At 39.0% G+C, this 13,675-nt stretch overlaps 1 protein-coding gene across 3 annotated transcripts in view; it reads right to left on the bottom strand.

Annotated features, from left to right (window-relative positions):
• LOC137956027 (protein HASTY 1) overlaps positions 1-11,678 on the bottom strand; it is a 78,176-nt gene extending 66,498 nt beyond the window's left edge. Inside the window, exons 1-5 of one of the 3 annotated variants that reach the window (XM_068803318.1) lie at positions 11,283-11,678; positions 10,537-10,638; positions 10,300-10,443; positions 10,136-10,216; positions 9,971-10,040 (exon numbers count right to left, since the gene is read on the bottom strand). In XM_068803318.1, the coding sequence (XP_068659419.1) occupies positions 9,971-10,040; positions 10,136-10,216; positions 10,300-10,443; positions 10,537-10,638; positions 11,283-11,393 (508 nt within the window). In that variant the 5' untranslated portion in view covers positions 11,394-11,678. Of the gene's footprint in view, positions 1-9,970; positions 10,041-10,135; positions 10,217-10,299; positions 10,444-10,536; positions 10,639-10,741; positions 10,980-11,282 lie in introns of those variants that run through there. The other 2 variants (XM_068803319.1, XM_068803320.1) reach the window with 2 other exon arrangements.
• Between the last annotated feature and the right edge of the window lie 1,997 nt (positions 11,679-13,675).

Here is a 13,675-nt window from a genome sequence, read left to right as displayed (position 1 = left end):
GGTTAAAATTATTACGCTCAAGCTCGATAACAATTTTAGGCTCAAGCCTAGGCTTGGCTCGAGCTCGAGTTCGAAATATTTAAATCAAACTCGACTCGAACATAGACAGGTTTGGGCTTGGCTTGGCTCAATGCTACCCCTATCAACCCCCACACAAGAGTCTTTCCAGTAATTTGATTTTCTCCTCTTTTCTCTCTTTCTCCTTCTCTTTCTCCAAAACCCTAAAGTTCACTCTTTTACACATGGAATATAAATAAGACAAGTTTTCCAGAGAATTCTTTCCAATAGTGGCATATTAGTCATATGCAAGATGAATTGCTGGAAGGAGGCCGGAAAACAGCACTGAGGCCACTCTTATCCATAAAGGATGTTCAGATGGATCAAGAAAACCAGCAATGAGTCAGTAAAAGGTCAATGGTCTCATTCTCTCTGCCACAGCGTGCATGACAGGTTTGGTAATGAAACCCCACGTTTGGCCAGCTTATCAAATGCTAGAATATCATGCATAGCACTCCATAAGAACTTCGTTTTTGGACATCCTTCAAGCTTCCAAGCCATGTGGGCCGGGTGCGGGCTATTGCCACTTTTGTAAATGACTTGGTATCCACTTGAGACTTCATACTTCACAGAGCTGGATAGGTTCCAGATGAGGACATCTTTCTCGTTAGGACAGAAAAAGTGTGCCTCTAAGTTGTGTTTTCACCATATGTTTGGTGGTATAACCCTCTTCCTAATAAGCTTGAGTTGATTAGGTGAAGTTATCCTAAATTTTTTAAGCCTAAACAGTGGCTGTTTTATGTTATCTTGTGCAGGCAAGGAAGAGGAGTATTTTTGTCATTTTGTAACGTTTCACTTAAGTGCTTAATAAATCAGAGTCAGAGGGTATCAGAAGCTTCCGACGAGACTGCCCTCTTCTATGGCTGCCGTAAAGCTCTTCTCTCCCTTGTCTTTTCTCTCCTCTTCTTCCTCTCTTCTATTCTCACTAACCTCAGAATTTTACACCCTTAATTCTGTTTTTGTCCTCTCTAAAAAAGAAAAAAGAAAAAAAAGTTTATGGGAGTCTTTTTACTTTAGAAGTGAAAAATAGGTGATTTGGGGAGAAAATACAAAAGGAAAAAGATTTCTGGAAGAGGGGCAGTTTTTCTGCCATGGAATCCGAGCCAGAAAGGCCCTTCCTGCTTCTTTATAATCAGGGTTTAAGTTAAATTTACAAAAGGACAAAAATGCCCCTCAATACTCAAAATTATGTATCTCCTAAAATACATGTCTAAATTGAAAGAAAATTTAACTAGAGATAAAATAAGACATAGCCATACTATAAGAGAAAAATATTATATGGAAAATATAGGAAATGACCAAAATACCCATGAACTTGTATTTTAACATTACCCCTCAAGCTGGAGAGTAGATATCAAACAATCCCAGCTTGTCACTAAATAATACATGTTCACGTCTCCCTAAAGGCTTGGTAAATATATCTCCCAACTGGTCTGAAGACTTTACATGAGTTATCACCTTCCCTTGCATAACTGTATCTCTAATGAAGTGGCAGTCAACCTCTATATGTTTCATTCTCTCATGGAATGCAGGCTTGCTGGCAATAAAAATAGCTGCCTAGTTATCACAATTCATAACCATAAGGTCAGGTAACGTAAAACCAAACTCAAGAAGCATAAACTTAATCCACATAAGCTCACTAACTATATGAGTCATTGCTCGATCCTCTGCACTGGACTTAACGACAACTGTTTGTTTCTTACTTTTCCAGCTTACCAAGTTGCCTCCAACAAAACAATAGTAGCCTAATGTAGAACGTCTATCCATCATACACCCAGCATAATCGGCATCAGAATACCCAAGTACATCAATTTTCCCATTATAAGTAAATAGAATACATTTTCCAGACGCACCCTTCAAGTACTTCAAAATCCTTTGAGCAGCTTCTAAATGTACTTTTTGAGGATTTTCCATGAACCGGCTCACAACTCCCACAGCAAATGAGATATCCGGCCTGGTAACTATAGCATAGATCAGTTTACCTACTAATTGTCGGTATTGAGTTTTATCCTTAAGTGTAGGACCCTGGGTGTCATGTAGATTATGATTGACTTCCATGGGGGTGTCTATGGGTTTAGCACCTAATAAACCATACTCTTGTAACATATCTAATATATATTTTCTCTCAGAAAGAACAATACCTTGCTTGCTACGAGCGACTTCAATGCTAAGGAAGTACTTGAGAGAGCCCAAATCCTTTGTCTGAAAATGTGTGGCTAGATATTGTTTAAATTTTGTAATACCATCAAGATCATCACCAGATCACACAATGTCATCTACATAGACAACCAAAACAACCATACCAGTCTTCCTTTTAAGTAGGAACATAGAATGATCACAATGGCTCCTATAGAACCCAAACTGTAGTACCACATCACTAAACTTTTCAAACCAGGCCCGTGGACTTTGTTTAAGTCCATAAATAGCCTTCTGCAGCTTACACACCTTTTCTATCTCCCCCTAAGCAACATACCCAGAAGGTTACTCCATATACACTTCCTCTTGTAGATCACCATATAGAAAGGCATTCTTCACATCGAGTTGAAAGATAGGTCAACCTTTATTAACAGCCACAGATATTAAGATATGTACTGAAGTAAGTCGGGCCACAGGAGAACATACCCAGAAGGTTACTCCATATACACTTCCTCTTGTAGATCACCATATAGAAAGGCATTCTTCACATCGAGTTGAAAGATAGGTCAACCTTTATTAATAGCCACAGATATTAAGATATGTACTGAAGTAAGTCGGGCCACAGGAGAAAATGTTTCAAAGACATCAACTCCAAAAGTTTGCGTATACCCTTTCGGTACCAGCCGAGCTTTGTACCGTTCAATAGACTCATCAGCATTATATTTGATAGTATAAACCCAATGACACCCCACAATAGTTGCTCATATAGACGCCGTTCCCCGAGACACCAAAGCACTCATCTCATCATCCATAGCTTGTTTCCACTCTGGAGAGCACAAGACTTCTTACCCTAAACGAGGCATATGGGAAGTAGACAATGACATAGCAAAGGACAAGGATGGGGACAAAAAATCAAGAGACACATATTTGGATATCAGATGAGAAGTACAATATCGTTTACCTTTTCGTAGACTAATAGGTAGGTCCAAATCAGAGACAACAGGATCTGCAGGCAATGAGGAAGCTAGTGGATCATGAGAAGAGAGCTTTGTAGAGGTAACTGGTGGAGGCACAACAGGAGTACGAGAGCGACAATTGTAAAATTGAAGAGGCAATGAAGAACTCGCTGATGCTGGTACATCCAAAACTGCAACAGGAGCAGGACTGTCTGAAAGAGATTCAAGTGATACAGGAAGCTCAGTAGATAATGAAAAATATGGAGTATGTTCAAAGAAGGTCACATCGGCTAACAGATATGTTTTCCGTTGAATAGGATCATAACATTTGTACCCTTTTTGTAGACGAGAATATCCCAAAAAAACACATTTGACAAACTGAGGTGACAACTTACCGACTAAAGTTCCAAACATATGAACAAGTACATCCAAAAATACGAAGAACCACACCAAACAACTTACAATTGGGTTTTAAAACCTAAAGAGGAACTTGACCACTCAAAACAGAAGAGGGCATACGATTAACCAAGTAGCACGAAGCTAAAACCGCATCTCCCCAAAAAGATTTAGGAACATCCATATGCAGTAATAGTGTCCGTGTAACCTCAAGGAAATGTCTATTTTTACGTTCAGCAACCCCATTTTGTTGTGGTGTATAAGGGCAAGATGTATGATGGGTAATACCATAAGAATCACAAAATACTGAAAATATATAGTTAAGATATTCCACACCATTATCAGTACGAAGTACATGAACATAACCACAAATTGATTTTTTATTTCATTGAAAAAATTGAGGAATACATCAAATACTTCGGATTTCTCCCATAGGAGATACACCCAAGTGACTCTACTGAAATCATCAATGAACGACAAACCAAATGGGCTAGGAACCCGACATGGACCCCATACATCAGAATGGACTAATTCAAATAACTTGGTATTTTGACTAGAACTAACTAGGAAACCGGAGCGACAATGCTTTCCCAACTGACAAGATTCACAATCAAATGAAATATTGGCTGGCAGAGAAGGAAAAAACTAACGCAACTTCGCTAGTGAGGGATGTCCTAAGCGCAGATGTCACAAGTAAGAAGAATCTGCAGTAGTGAGAGCTACAACTCAAGAAACGGATACATCATTCAGCATGTAGAGCCCTCCTTCTCATGTTCTGAACCAATCGTCCTCTTCGTCGACAAGTCCAGGAAAACACAAGAAGTAAGATAAAAGGTTACTGAACAGTTTAAGGATTTAGTTATATGACTCACAGACAAGAGATTAACTGGAAACTTTGATAAAAATAAAACAGAATCTAAGGATATTTGTGTAGTGTGAACACCCTCCCCCTGAATGGGAGAGGTGGATCCATCAGCTAAAGTAACTCGACAATATGAATGAGATGGACTAATGGACTAAAATAGAAAGGGCATACCTGACATGTGTGTAGAGGCTCCCGAATCAATGATCCAAGAGGGGGAATGAGATACATTCAGTGCATTCATACTTCTACTAGCCATCGGGGCACTTGCTGAGGAAGAAGGAGGAGTCTCGGTAATCTGAGAAGCAGTCGGTTGACCAAGTCACTGTAATAACTATTGAATTTCCTCATAGGATCCAGTGTGTGAGGAGGCATCCTTATCTGTGACTATAGTGTTGGCCTAGGTAGGTTTACCAAATTTATCCCAGTATTTCTCAGAAATATGATTAGTCCTACCACAATAAACACATTTTCGATCCCCCCAATCATTTCGGCCACAGCCACAGGTTGTGTAATAGCGACCTCTACCTCTATTATTACCACCATGAAATTGACCCTCAGGCTTACTAGTAGAAGATTGAAGGTTAAGAGCAGCTTCTTCTGATAGGGCTCCACCTGACTTATTATTATTTATAACTGCACCTTCAGCTTGAAGAACTCTGTTAAAGGCTTACTCAAGAGTGGTAACATCCTCATTGACCAACAACTGGGCTCTAATAGCATCATACTCATGCCCCAAACCATCCAAAAACAGGGCTACTTGAATCTGATTTTCTTTCTTACGGATTTCTTCAACATTCGTATTAAAAGGATGGAATGTACTAATCTTCTGTAGTACTCCCCTCATCTAAGTGAAATAATTTGTCACTGATCTACCTCCACGCTTCGTATTAAAGAACTTCACATATAACTCATAGATCCTTGACAAATTACTTTCTTGAGACAAAATGGAAGCCCATGTAGTCCACATTGCCTTAGCAATGCTACAACTCAAAATTTGATCACTAAATCTGGACTCCATACTATTGACCAACCAGGTCAATACTAAATTATCTTCTGCCACCCAATCTTCACTAATAGGTACCGGGGGATCATCATTTATATGTTTTGCCATTTTTCTGGCCCTCAAATACATCAAAACTGATCTAGACCAGTTTACATAATTCGATCCATTCAATCGGATTGTAGTTATCTAAATAGACTGAGAGAATTTTACATTTGAGATCTCAGCAGTCCTTTGGACAGCAACCTGTGTGCTGGAATCAACCATTAAATATCACCAAATACCACAATTCAGTACACTAGAGCATCAATAAATCAAAGGGAAGCACTTTTCCCAAATTTCTATATTTGCGTAGTGAAGTGGGCCACACACCGAATTCAATTAGGGCAATGCAGCACCCAATTTATTCAATTTAGAACCAACAATGATCAATTCTAGCAATTAAGACCATAAATCGATGAAAGAATGATCTAATTGCAAGAAATCAGGATGACGTAGACTATATAGATGATGATGCAAGCATTAGATTGATGATGCAAGCAGATTTGAGAAATTTCCTCAAATTGGGATCATCAAACACTTTTAAATCCCAACATTCAATCAAATAGAAGCAGTAATCATTAGTCACTAGGCTAATAGGCAGAAAAAGGGAAAAAATGGAATTTTTACCCTACCAGTCCAGAAATCTGGGAAAAAACTTCGAGGAGATTGCTAAAAATGCAGAGAAGATCCACAAAATTGAAAGAAACTTGCACAAGACTAGGTGATTTGGGGAGAAAATAGAAGAGGAAAAAGATTTCTAGAAGAGGGGCAGTTTTGCTGCCTTGAAATCCGAGCCAGAAAGGCCCTTCCTGCTTCTTTATAATCAAGGTTTAAGTGAAATTTACAAAAGGACAAAAATGCTTCTCAATACTCAAAATTACATATCTCCTAAAATACATGTCTAAATTGAATGAAAATTTAACTAGAGATAAAATAAGACATTCTCTATCTAATAGCCATAATATAAGAGAAAAATGTAATATGGAAAATATAAGAAATGACCAAAATACCCCTGAACTTGTGTTTTAACATAACTCAACGAGGGGTGAAACTATTATTTTGTAAGAGAATAAAAGGCTGCAAGGCTTAGTACCCAAGTCTTAGACCTCCCTTTCATCTTAGTCATGAATTATGAATAAAATTACTATTTTCCTCTCAAATTCTTAATTCATATGAGTTGAGGTTGGTTTTATTAGACCCTTGAATGAGAACTATAGCAATAACTTTCTAGGCAAAAGGCTTGTCGAATAGCAAGATGCTGTCTACATATTATCCTACAGATCTGAAGTGCAAGCTTCTTCTTTTTTTATGCGAAGTGTGAATTTATAAAGAGAGAGCAAAAGTTACAACCTAGAGGGGGGGTCTCCCACCACATCAAAAGTTTGGACGGATGTGCCCTATTTAACTTGAGCATCCGCAAGATGATTAGTGGATCTAAGAACATGATTCCAAATAAAGTCCGGGGAGGAAGAGATGTTACAAATATCTAGAAAGATGTCCCAATGGTGCCAGGGAGGAGACTTGGACTTGGTGCACCAATCAATGATCACTTTAGAGTCTCCCTCAATGATGAGGGGACCATAGAAATGATCACGGAAGAACATCAACCCATGAAGCAACCCAGCAAGCTCCGCCAAGGTGGAGTCGGAGATGCCCAAAGGCCCGGCATAGGAGAGAAGGAGGTTGTTGCGGTCATCATGGATGACACCACCAAATCCCACAAGCCCAAAACACCCGAAGGCACCACCGTCAAAGTTTAGTTTAAGGTAACCGATAGGCGAAGGATTCCAGGTAACCATAGTAGGAGGGTGAGAGGCCCCAGCCATAGCAGCAACAAGACGCCAATTTCCCCGAAGGTGGGAACTTCTGAGATGAAGGAAATTTTTCTTCGTGAGGAGCCAAGTTGAGACCTGATCCGCAATAGATTCAGCAAGTTCAGAGTCAGAGGAGGCCTTGAACTGGAATTTCCGCCTATTTCGCTCCTTTCAAAGAGCCCAAGGGATATGACCCACGCAGTTGGAAATGAGGAGCTTACCAAGCTTGGGAAGCCGAGAGCCAACAAGTGATTGGATCATCGAAGGGAGATCACAAGCGACGTAGTACTGGATCCCGATTCTATTCAGGAGGCTGGCCTAGACTGACTAGGCAAAGCTGCAATGTAGGAGTACATGGGTGGCGCTTTCCGGCAAGCTTGATCTGTATGATGTGTTCTTTTTCCACCTCCACATCATTCAATGGAGTCCACGTGCACAATGGAGCAGAATATACCCACATGATCCACCCATCACTACCGATCATAATGCTTACATTGTCAACAGGACCAAGTTTTCCTTTTCAAAAGATTTAGTTCCATCCAACTATTAAGAGGGGCATCACTCATGGGGATCATAAATCCGAAGTAGAAGCCACAACGAGCTGCAGCTGTCCTGAATAATAGCTCCATAGAGGCCATCAAACTTTGGAAATTCGCTAGCCAAAAAGGATATACTTTTTCAATGATAACATAAATGTGGTGAGACCTACTACTGAATACTCGGTAATTTCATTCCTATGAAGTTACGAAAAATTGCTTCTATCAAAAAAAAAAAGCGAGTTACTTTTCTAAGAGGAAGCACACACTATAGGAAGACATTGGATACTAACCAAAATATGCTTCATCACTAAAGGAGGATTGAATGCATTGCAACAGGATATACCTGGACCCACTGAACCTAGGGAGCCGCGGAATCAAGACCTTCAACTAGGAAACCCCCTCCCGCTCCCCCTCCCCCTCCATCCCACCCACCACACTCACACACTAAAGGAGGTGGCCATCCCCTACACCCAAATAGAAAGGAAATCACGACAAAATGTGTTGGAGTGTTTTAACTTATGTATTTTGCCCTTCTCATGTCTGGAATTATTGCTGGTTTAAGTAGAGTTGAATTAAGCCAAAGTTTAGAAAGTTATTGTATTAGAATAGAGAGTTAAGTGAGACTTTATAAAGAGGCTTATAATCGTCTTTTTTATCTAATTATCTTAAACGAATAATAAAACAGGTTAGGGGTCAACTGCCTGACAATTATGGCAGCTTCTCTTTACTTTGCCTCTCTTTCTTCTCTCGCTCTCTCTCTCTCTCTCCCTCTCTCTCTTACCCTTTTTGCCATATAATTCTGGTTACAATAGGTCCCTTTTAAGGTTCAAATTCCAGCTTTCATGAGCCTCTAAGGGCCAAAGAGGCATAAACTGAGGGTTCCTAACAATGAGAATGATAAAAGAACAAAATTATAACAGGATAGTTATCGCCCATCTAAGTGCCAAGCCAAAATCTAGTTCATTCCTCATTCCATGCTTGAATTCTGATTCCGGAATTTAGGCTTGAATAAGCACAGAGAACTTTCCAAATATTCAAAGTGTTAGTCAGCATCATTTTCTTCCCCCTTTCAAAGAAAAAGCCTGAGAGGACTCTTTGGGGGAAGCAAATCCTGTCCTAGTACTCTTTATCTGTCCTAGTACTCATATTTAGTATAAGCAACATGCTCTGTAAAGCAACTTCTCTAAGGCTGAACCTCCAAAGCCACTTTTATAGGAGGATATTGTTTGTTGCCCAATTTTCCTGATGCCAAGACCCTTACAAGATTTTGGAAGGCAAAATTTGTCCTATTTAACTAGATTGTATTGAACATATTGTTGGCACCTTGCCACAATAATATCCTCTCAAATGTTTCAATTTTGGGAAAAATCAAGGTCCAGAATGAGGTAGGAAAGAAAATGATCGAGAAGACCAATGGGTTTGGATTTGATCAGGCCAGTTTGACTTACCAATGGGAGGACATTGCTTGGCCAGGTTAAAGGACATTGTTAATATTTCTCTAAAATGGGATTCACAAGAGATCATGATAGCCCAATGAATAGAGGGAAACCAAAGCAGGATAAAAGGCAGGGCATCACTGTTCAACAGGACGGATGCAATCTTAAAAAGCGCACCTTCCAGGACATGATGTTTCAGGTGGGCAATTTGGATCACTTGACTCTCTGCCCCATATCAGCTCATAAATGGAGAAGAGAGGGCTTTATATTACTTGCTAGTTTTGTATTGATTGCTTGACTGAGAGAGTCAAGTCAAAAAGAGATAATGTCAGCTGAAAATTGGAGGAGAGGTGCCTGGAGGAACAAGTTGGGATGTGGGAGGAGCAAGTTGCTGATTTCTTGGGCAAGCAATGCAATTTGGTTTTCAACCACCAATAATCTCATAGTTGTCTGTACATGGTGGGCGCTTCAAATTGTGATTGTCTAATCAATAGGCCAAATATCTGTACTAACCCCAAGTTACTACATCAAGACTAAAATATACATTATAATTATTTTTATTTTTATTTTAAAAAGATGTATTTATATTAACAAGAGAAAAATTACAAAGGAAAAGGAGCAAATCCCTAACAACAAGAGACATATACTATAATTGTATAAATGGATCTTATCAAATACACATACCCATCAAAAAGAGAAAAGCATATTGACGACAAAACAAGTAAATACCTTCTAAGTCCTCATTGTGAACTGTTATATCTTCCGGAAGCCATCTCAGCATCATCACAACTAACTCAGCCTGAAAAACAAACAGTAAAAGGTCTAACACATGAGAAGCAGGGTTCCTGCATAAAATGACATGCCAAAATCAGCAAAAGATGAAATGAAGCATGCCTCTATAGGACCACTGTTAGAAAGAGTCACGAAAGAAGGCAAGAGTTCCTGCCAGAGACTAATTCCTTCTCTCCGAACTACCTGCCATAAACATAAAATTAGTGGAAATGCAGTAAAAATATCAGGTCTTTCTTTCTGTCATTCACAGAAAGTAATTAGTAAACCTCTGCTACAAGGGCTGCTGTTTGACTCTTCAGTGCCCATTCTTCACGAGGGCTTGCAATCTCTGAAATTAAACCCATTGCAAGATTTGCAAAATTTCTTCTTTCAGCATTATTAAGTTCATCCCAACGCAACCGAACTAAGTGCTACATAGAGAACAGAGAGAAAGAAAAACTTTAGAAAAGTCATAAGGCTGTACAAGCAAATAGAGAAAGTGAGATTAACACGGGCACACTAACCTGTAACATTTTAAATCCATGCAACCGAACCTCAGAGGACCAATCCTTTCTGACCAAAAGAAAGGATATATTAGCTAAAATACGAATATCCCCAGATTTGACCTGTGAAACAAGAACAAAAGAAATATAAGAAAGATGGATTAGAAAATAAAGACATCACCAAAACCAAAGTTTGTACAATTATGACGATATGAAAGTCAAGAACCTCGTAATAATACAGCACAAGAACGAGAGACATGGTGCACCTAATTGATAGTCTATACACAAGATGTTATGGCATTTTATACACATCTTCTCTTTTAAACCATTCTTAACCATAGCAAATCTACCGTAACAATGCTAAAATTGCGGGTATACAAGTCCTCGACCAATCTCTCAATCTCTACGGCATGGACTTTGACAAGAGCTAGGGAGGAAATGTGCTAATTAAGCATTTAGTCACATCTTATGTCAACCGATGCAAAAGGCTCTTTAGAAAAAAGAAGACAAGCAAAAAACTGAAACTAAAGGGCAATCAACCACATTAAAACATTGACTCCAATAGCTCATTCGCAGTTCAACTTCCTCTAAACACAGCCAAAACTCGGAAGAGTAGACAACTGCATTGATACTAACATGTCTGACTAAAATCATTTTTTTTTCCGGGAAGAAAGAAGACAGTAATGGCGCGAAGTGTCAATTAGCCTTTAAATAATAACGTCACATTCACAACTCTTTTTTTTTTTTTTTTGCCAGAAGAAACTCACAGATTCTAAATAAGCAACAGCTGCTTTTCTATTTTCAGGCGGAGAGCTCCAATCTAGGGCTGCAGTTATCGCTAGAGCCACATTACTAGTCAAACTACTGCTTTCGTCCATTTCTAGATGATCGGAGCCAGAGATGGACTAGAGAACTTTCCCTTCCTTATTTGGTTTATTTCTTCCGTGCTTAATCGCAGAAACTACAACTGAAAAGAGAATTTTGGAGAAGTTGCAGAGAAGGGATGCCACGGACACTTGAACGAAGATGAGGAAGCAACCGAGAGAACTTTTCCGCCTTTTTTCTTCTTCTTCGGTGGAGTGAGAGTCACGACTCACGGTCACAGATGTGAGACCATCAAAATATTCTTGGCGAGAGAGGAAAGGCTTTAGGAAAAAGGGTGGCTGTCGTGGCCTACAAGTATGCATTACAGGGGCAAAACGTTTTAATAGGAAGAATATATATTGGCATATGATATTAATAAAGGAGCACACTACCCTATATACATTCAAACAAACATGATATAAGACATTTTGAGATGATCGAATGTTAGGCAAATTTCTCTATTAGATGCATTCATTGTGGCATGCTTGGCCAAAAAGTTAATGACACTATTAGCCTCTCTATATCCATGTCGATGTACGAGTTATAAAACTACTAAAAGTTGGGTGCAAGATCCATCCCAAAATAGCTTTGTAAGTTAAGAAACGTCATTCTAAGTAATAAATTTAACATTTATCTATTTATTTTTCCATATGATACATTTTTTTTTCTAATACTCTACTTTACATGTAGGCCTTTTTGTTTTGATCCTATTATACACGGACAATTGAGAACTTACACCTAAGCATTTGATATAATATTAGAAGTTGGGTCCAGGGCACATCCCAAAAATAATTACCCAAGATAAGAACCCTTTTTCTTAGCTAAAAATTCAATATTTTTCTACTCATTCTTTTCATGTGGGACAATTATTTCCAACAAAAACATAGGGTTTGTTTGGAACCCGTAAGCAAAAAAAAAAAAAAGGAGAGAAAGTTATTTTTTGTTGTTTGACAACAGATAATCATTGAGAAAAAATAAAATAAGAGAGAATCACTTTCTCACTTAGTTAATAATTTTTTTCTAACATAATGATGGAATTAGGGGAGAAAAGAAAAGAAATGGAAACTTGAAAGAAAATCTTAATCATCAAAATTTTAAAATATTGCTTTTTTTTCATTTTTTCACATTTATCCGAACAAGAAAAACTATATTTATCTTTCATTTATCTTTCATTTTTCATGGGCATCCAAACAAGAGAAAAGAAACCTCTTTTTTTTCTTTTCTTTTTTTCTCTTTCTCTTTCTTTTATCTTCCTTTTCTTTTCTCTCCACTTTCTATGTTCCAAACATAACCTTAAGGAGCCAAATTGGAGGCACTCTTGAAGCATCAATTTGGGGGTCGATGGTTGGAGGGTTTGCCCGTACATTATGCTCAAAATGAGATTAGATCCTACCTCAATAATTGAACTGCTATGTTTTAAAGCACATAAATACATATAATGCAATGTGCAAGGCATCCATTCATGTTCAATTATTGGTACAACGAAAAAAATAGGATGGAGAAACGTATTATTCACATGCCCTCTACTCTCCCAAATTAATTATGTATTTCACAAATAAATCAAATTTTCAGAATGCAAAGAAAAACAGTTGAAGATACTTAACTCAGTGTAGAAATCCCTCTATTGTTTGAAGTCCGCCCATCTTTTTCTTACCTCTCCTTAATGGCAGGTTCCCCTCTCATAAGACCAGGTAGACTATATTACATGAATTGGTGTAACCTCCTTAACATGCGCTTATATAAAGTTTAGTGGCCTATCAACCTCTCTTACTCCAATGTTGATTACTCCATCTCTATTTTTCGCTCAAACTTTAGCTAGATGAGGCATCCCTCAACAACTGAGGAGGGTTAGTCCACAATGAATGGAATGAATTTCCCCCGCATTACCTAGTTCATAAAAAAATGGCGTTAGAGTAGAAACAATTGAATTGAAGTGAGATTATACCATTTCATTCGCTCAGGCAAAAAATGGGGGAAAGTTGATTTCTACCTGTTTTGTGAATCATCAACTTTCCTCGAGCGCGTCGTGTTGCTTCTCTTCTCCCTCTCCCTCTCCCTCAGCCTTCGTCTCCCAATGACTTTTTTCGCCCCACCTTCCTCCCCCACCCCCGTCGGCCTCCCTCTCCTCTCCCTCTCGACCTCCGTCGCAGAGCACGGGAGGCCGAGCCTCTCGGCCTCCCGGCTTCTCTTCTCTCACGACCTCCCGCTCTTCTCCCCCCTCCCCCCTCGTCGGCCTTCCTCCCTCTCCTTTCCCTCTCCACCTCCATTGCAGAGCACGGGAGGCCGACCTCCCAAC

The sequence above is a fragment of the Aristolochia californica genome, unplaced genomic scaffold, assembly GCF_029961685.1.
Source record: "Aristolochia californica isolate CCGP_79_NKW_82.1479 unplaced genomic scaffold, dmAriCali1.0.hap1 SCAF_2, whole genome shotgun sequence".
NCBI classification, from domain to species: Eukaryota; Viridiplantae; Streptophyta; class Magnoliopsida; order Piperales; family Aristolochiaceae; genus Aristolochia; species Aristolochia californica.
This window is presented reverse-complemented; position numbering and strand designations above follow the sequence as displayed.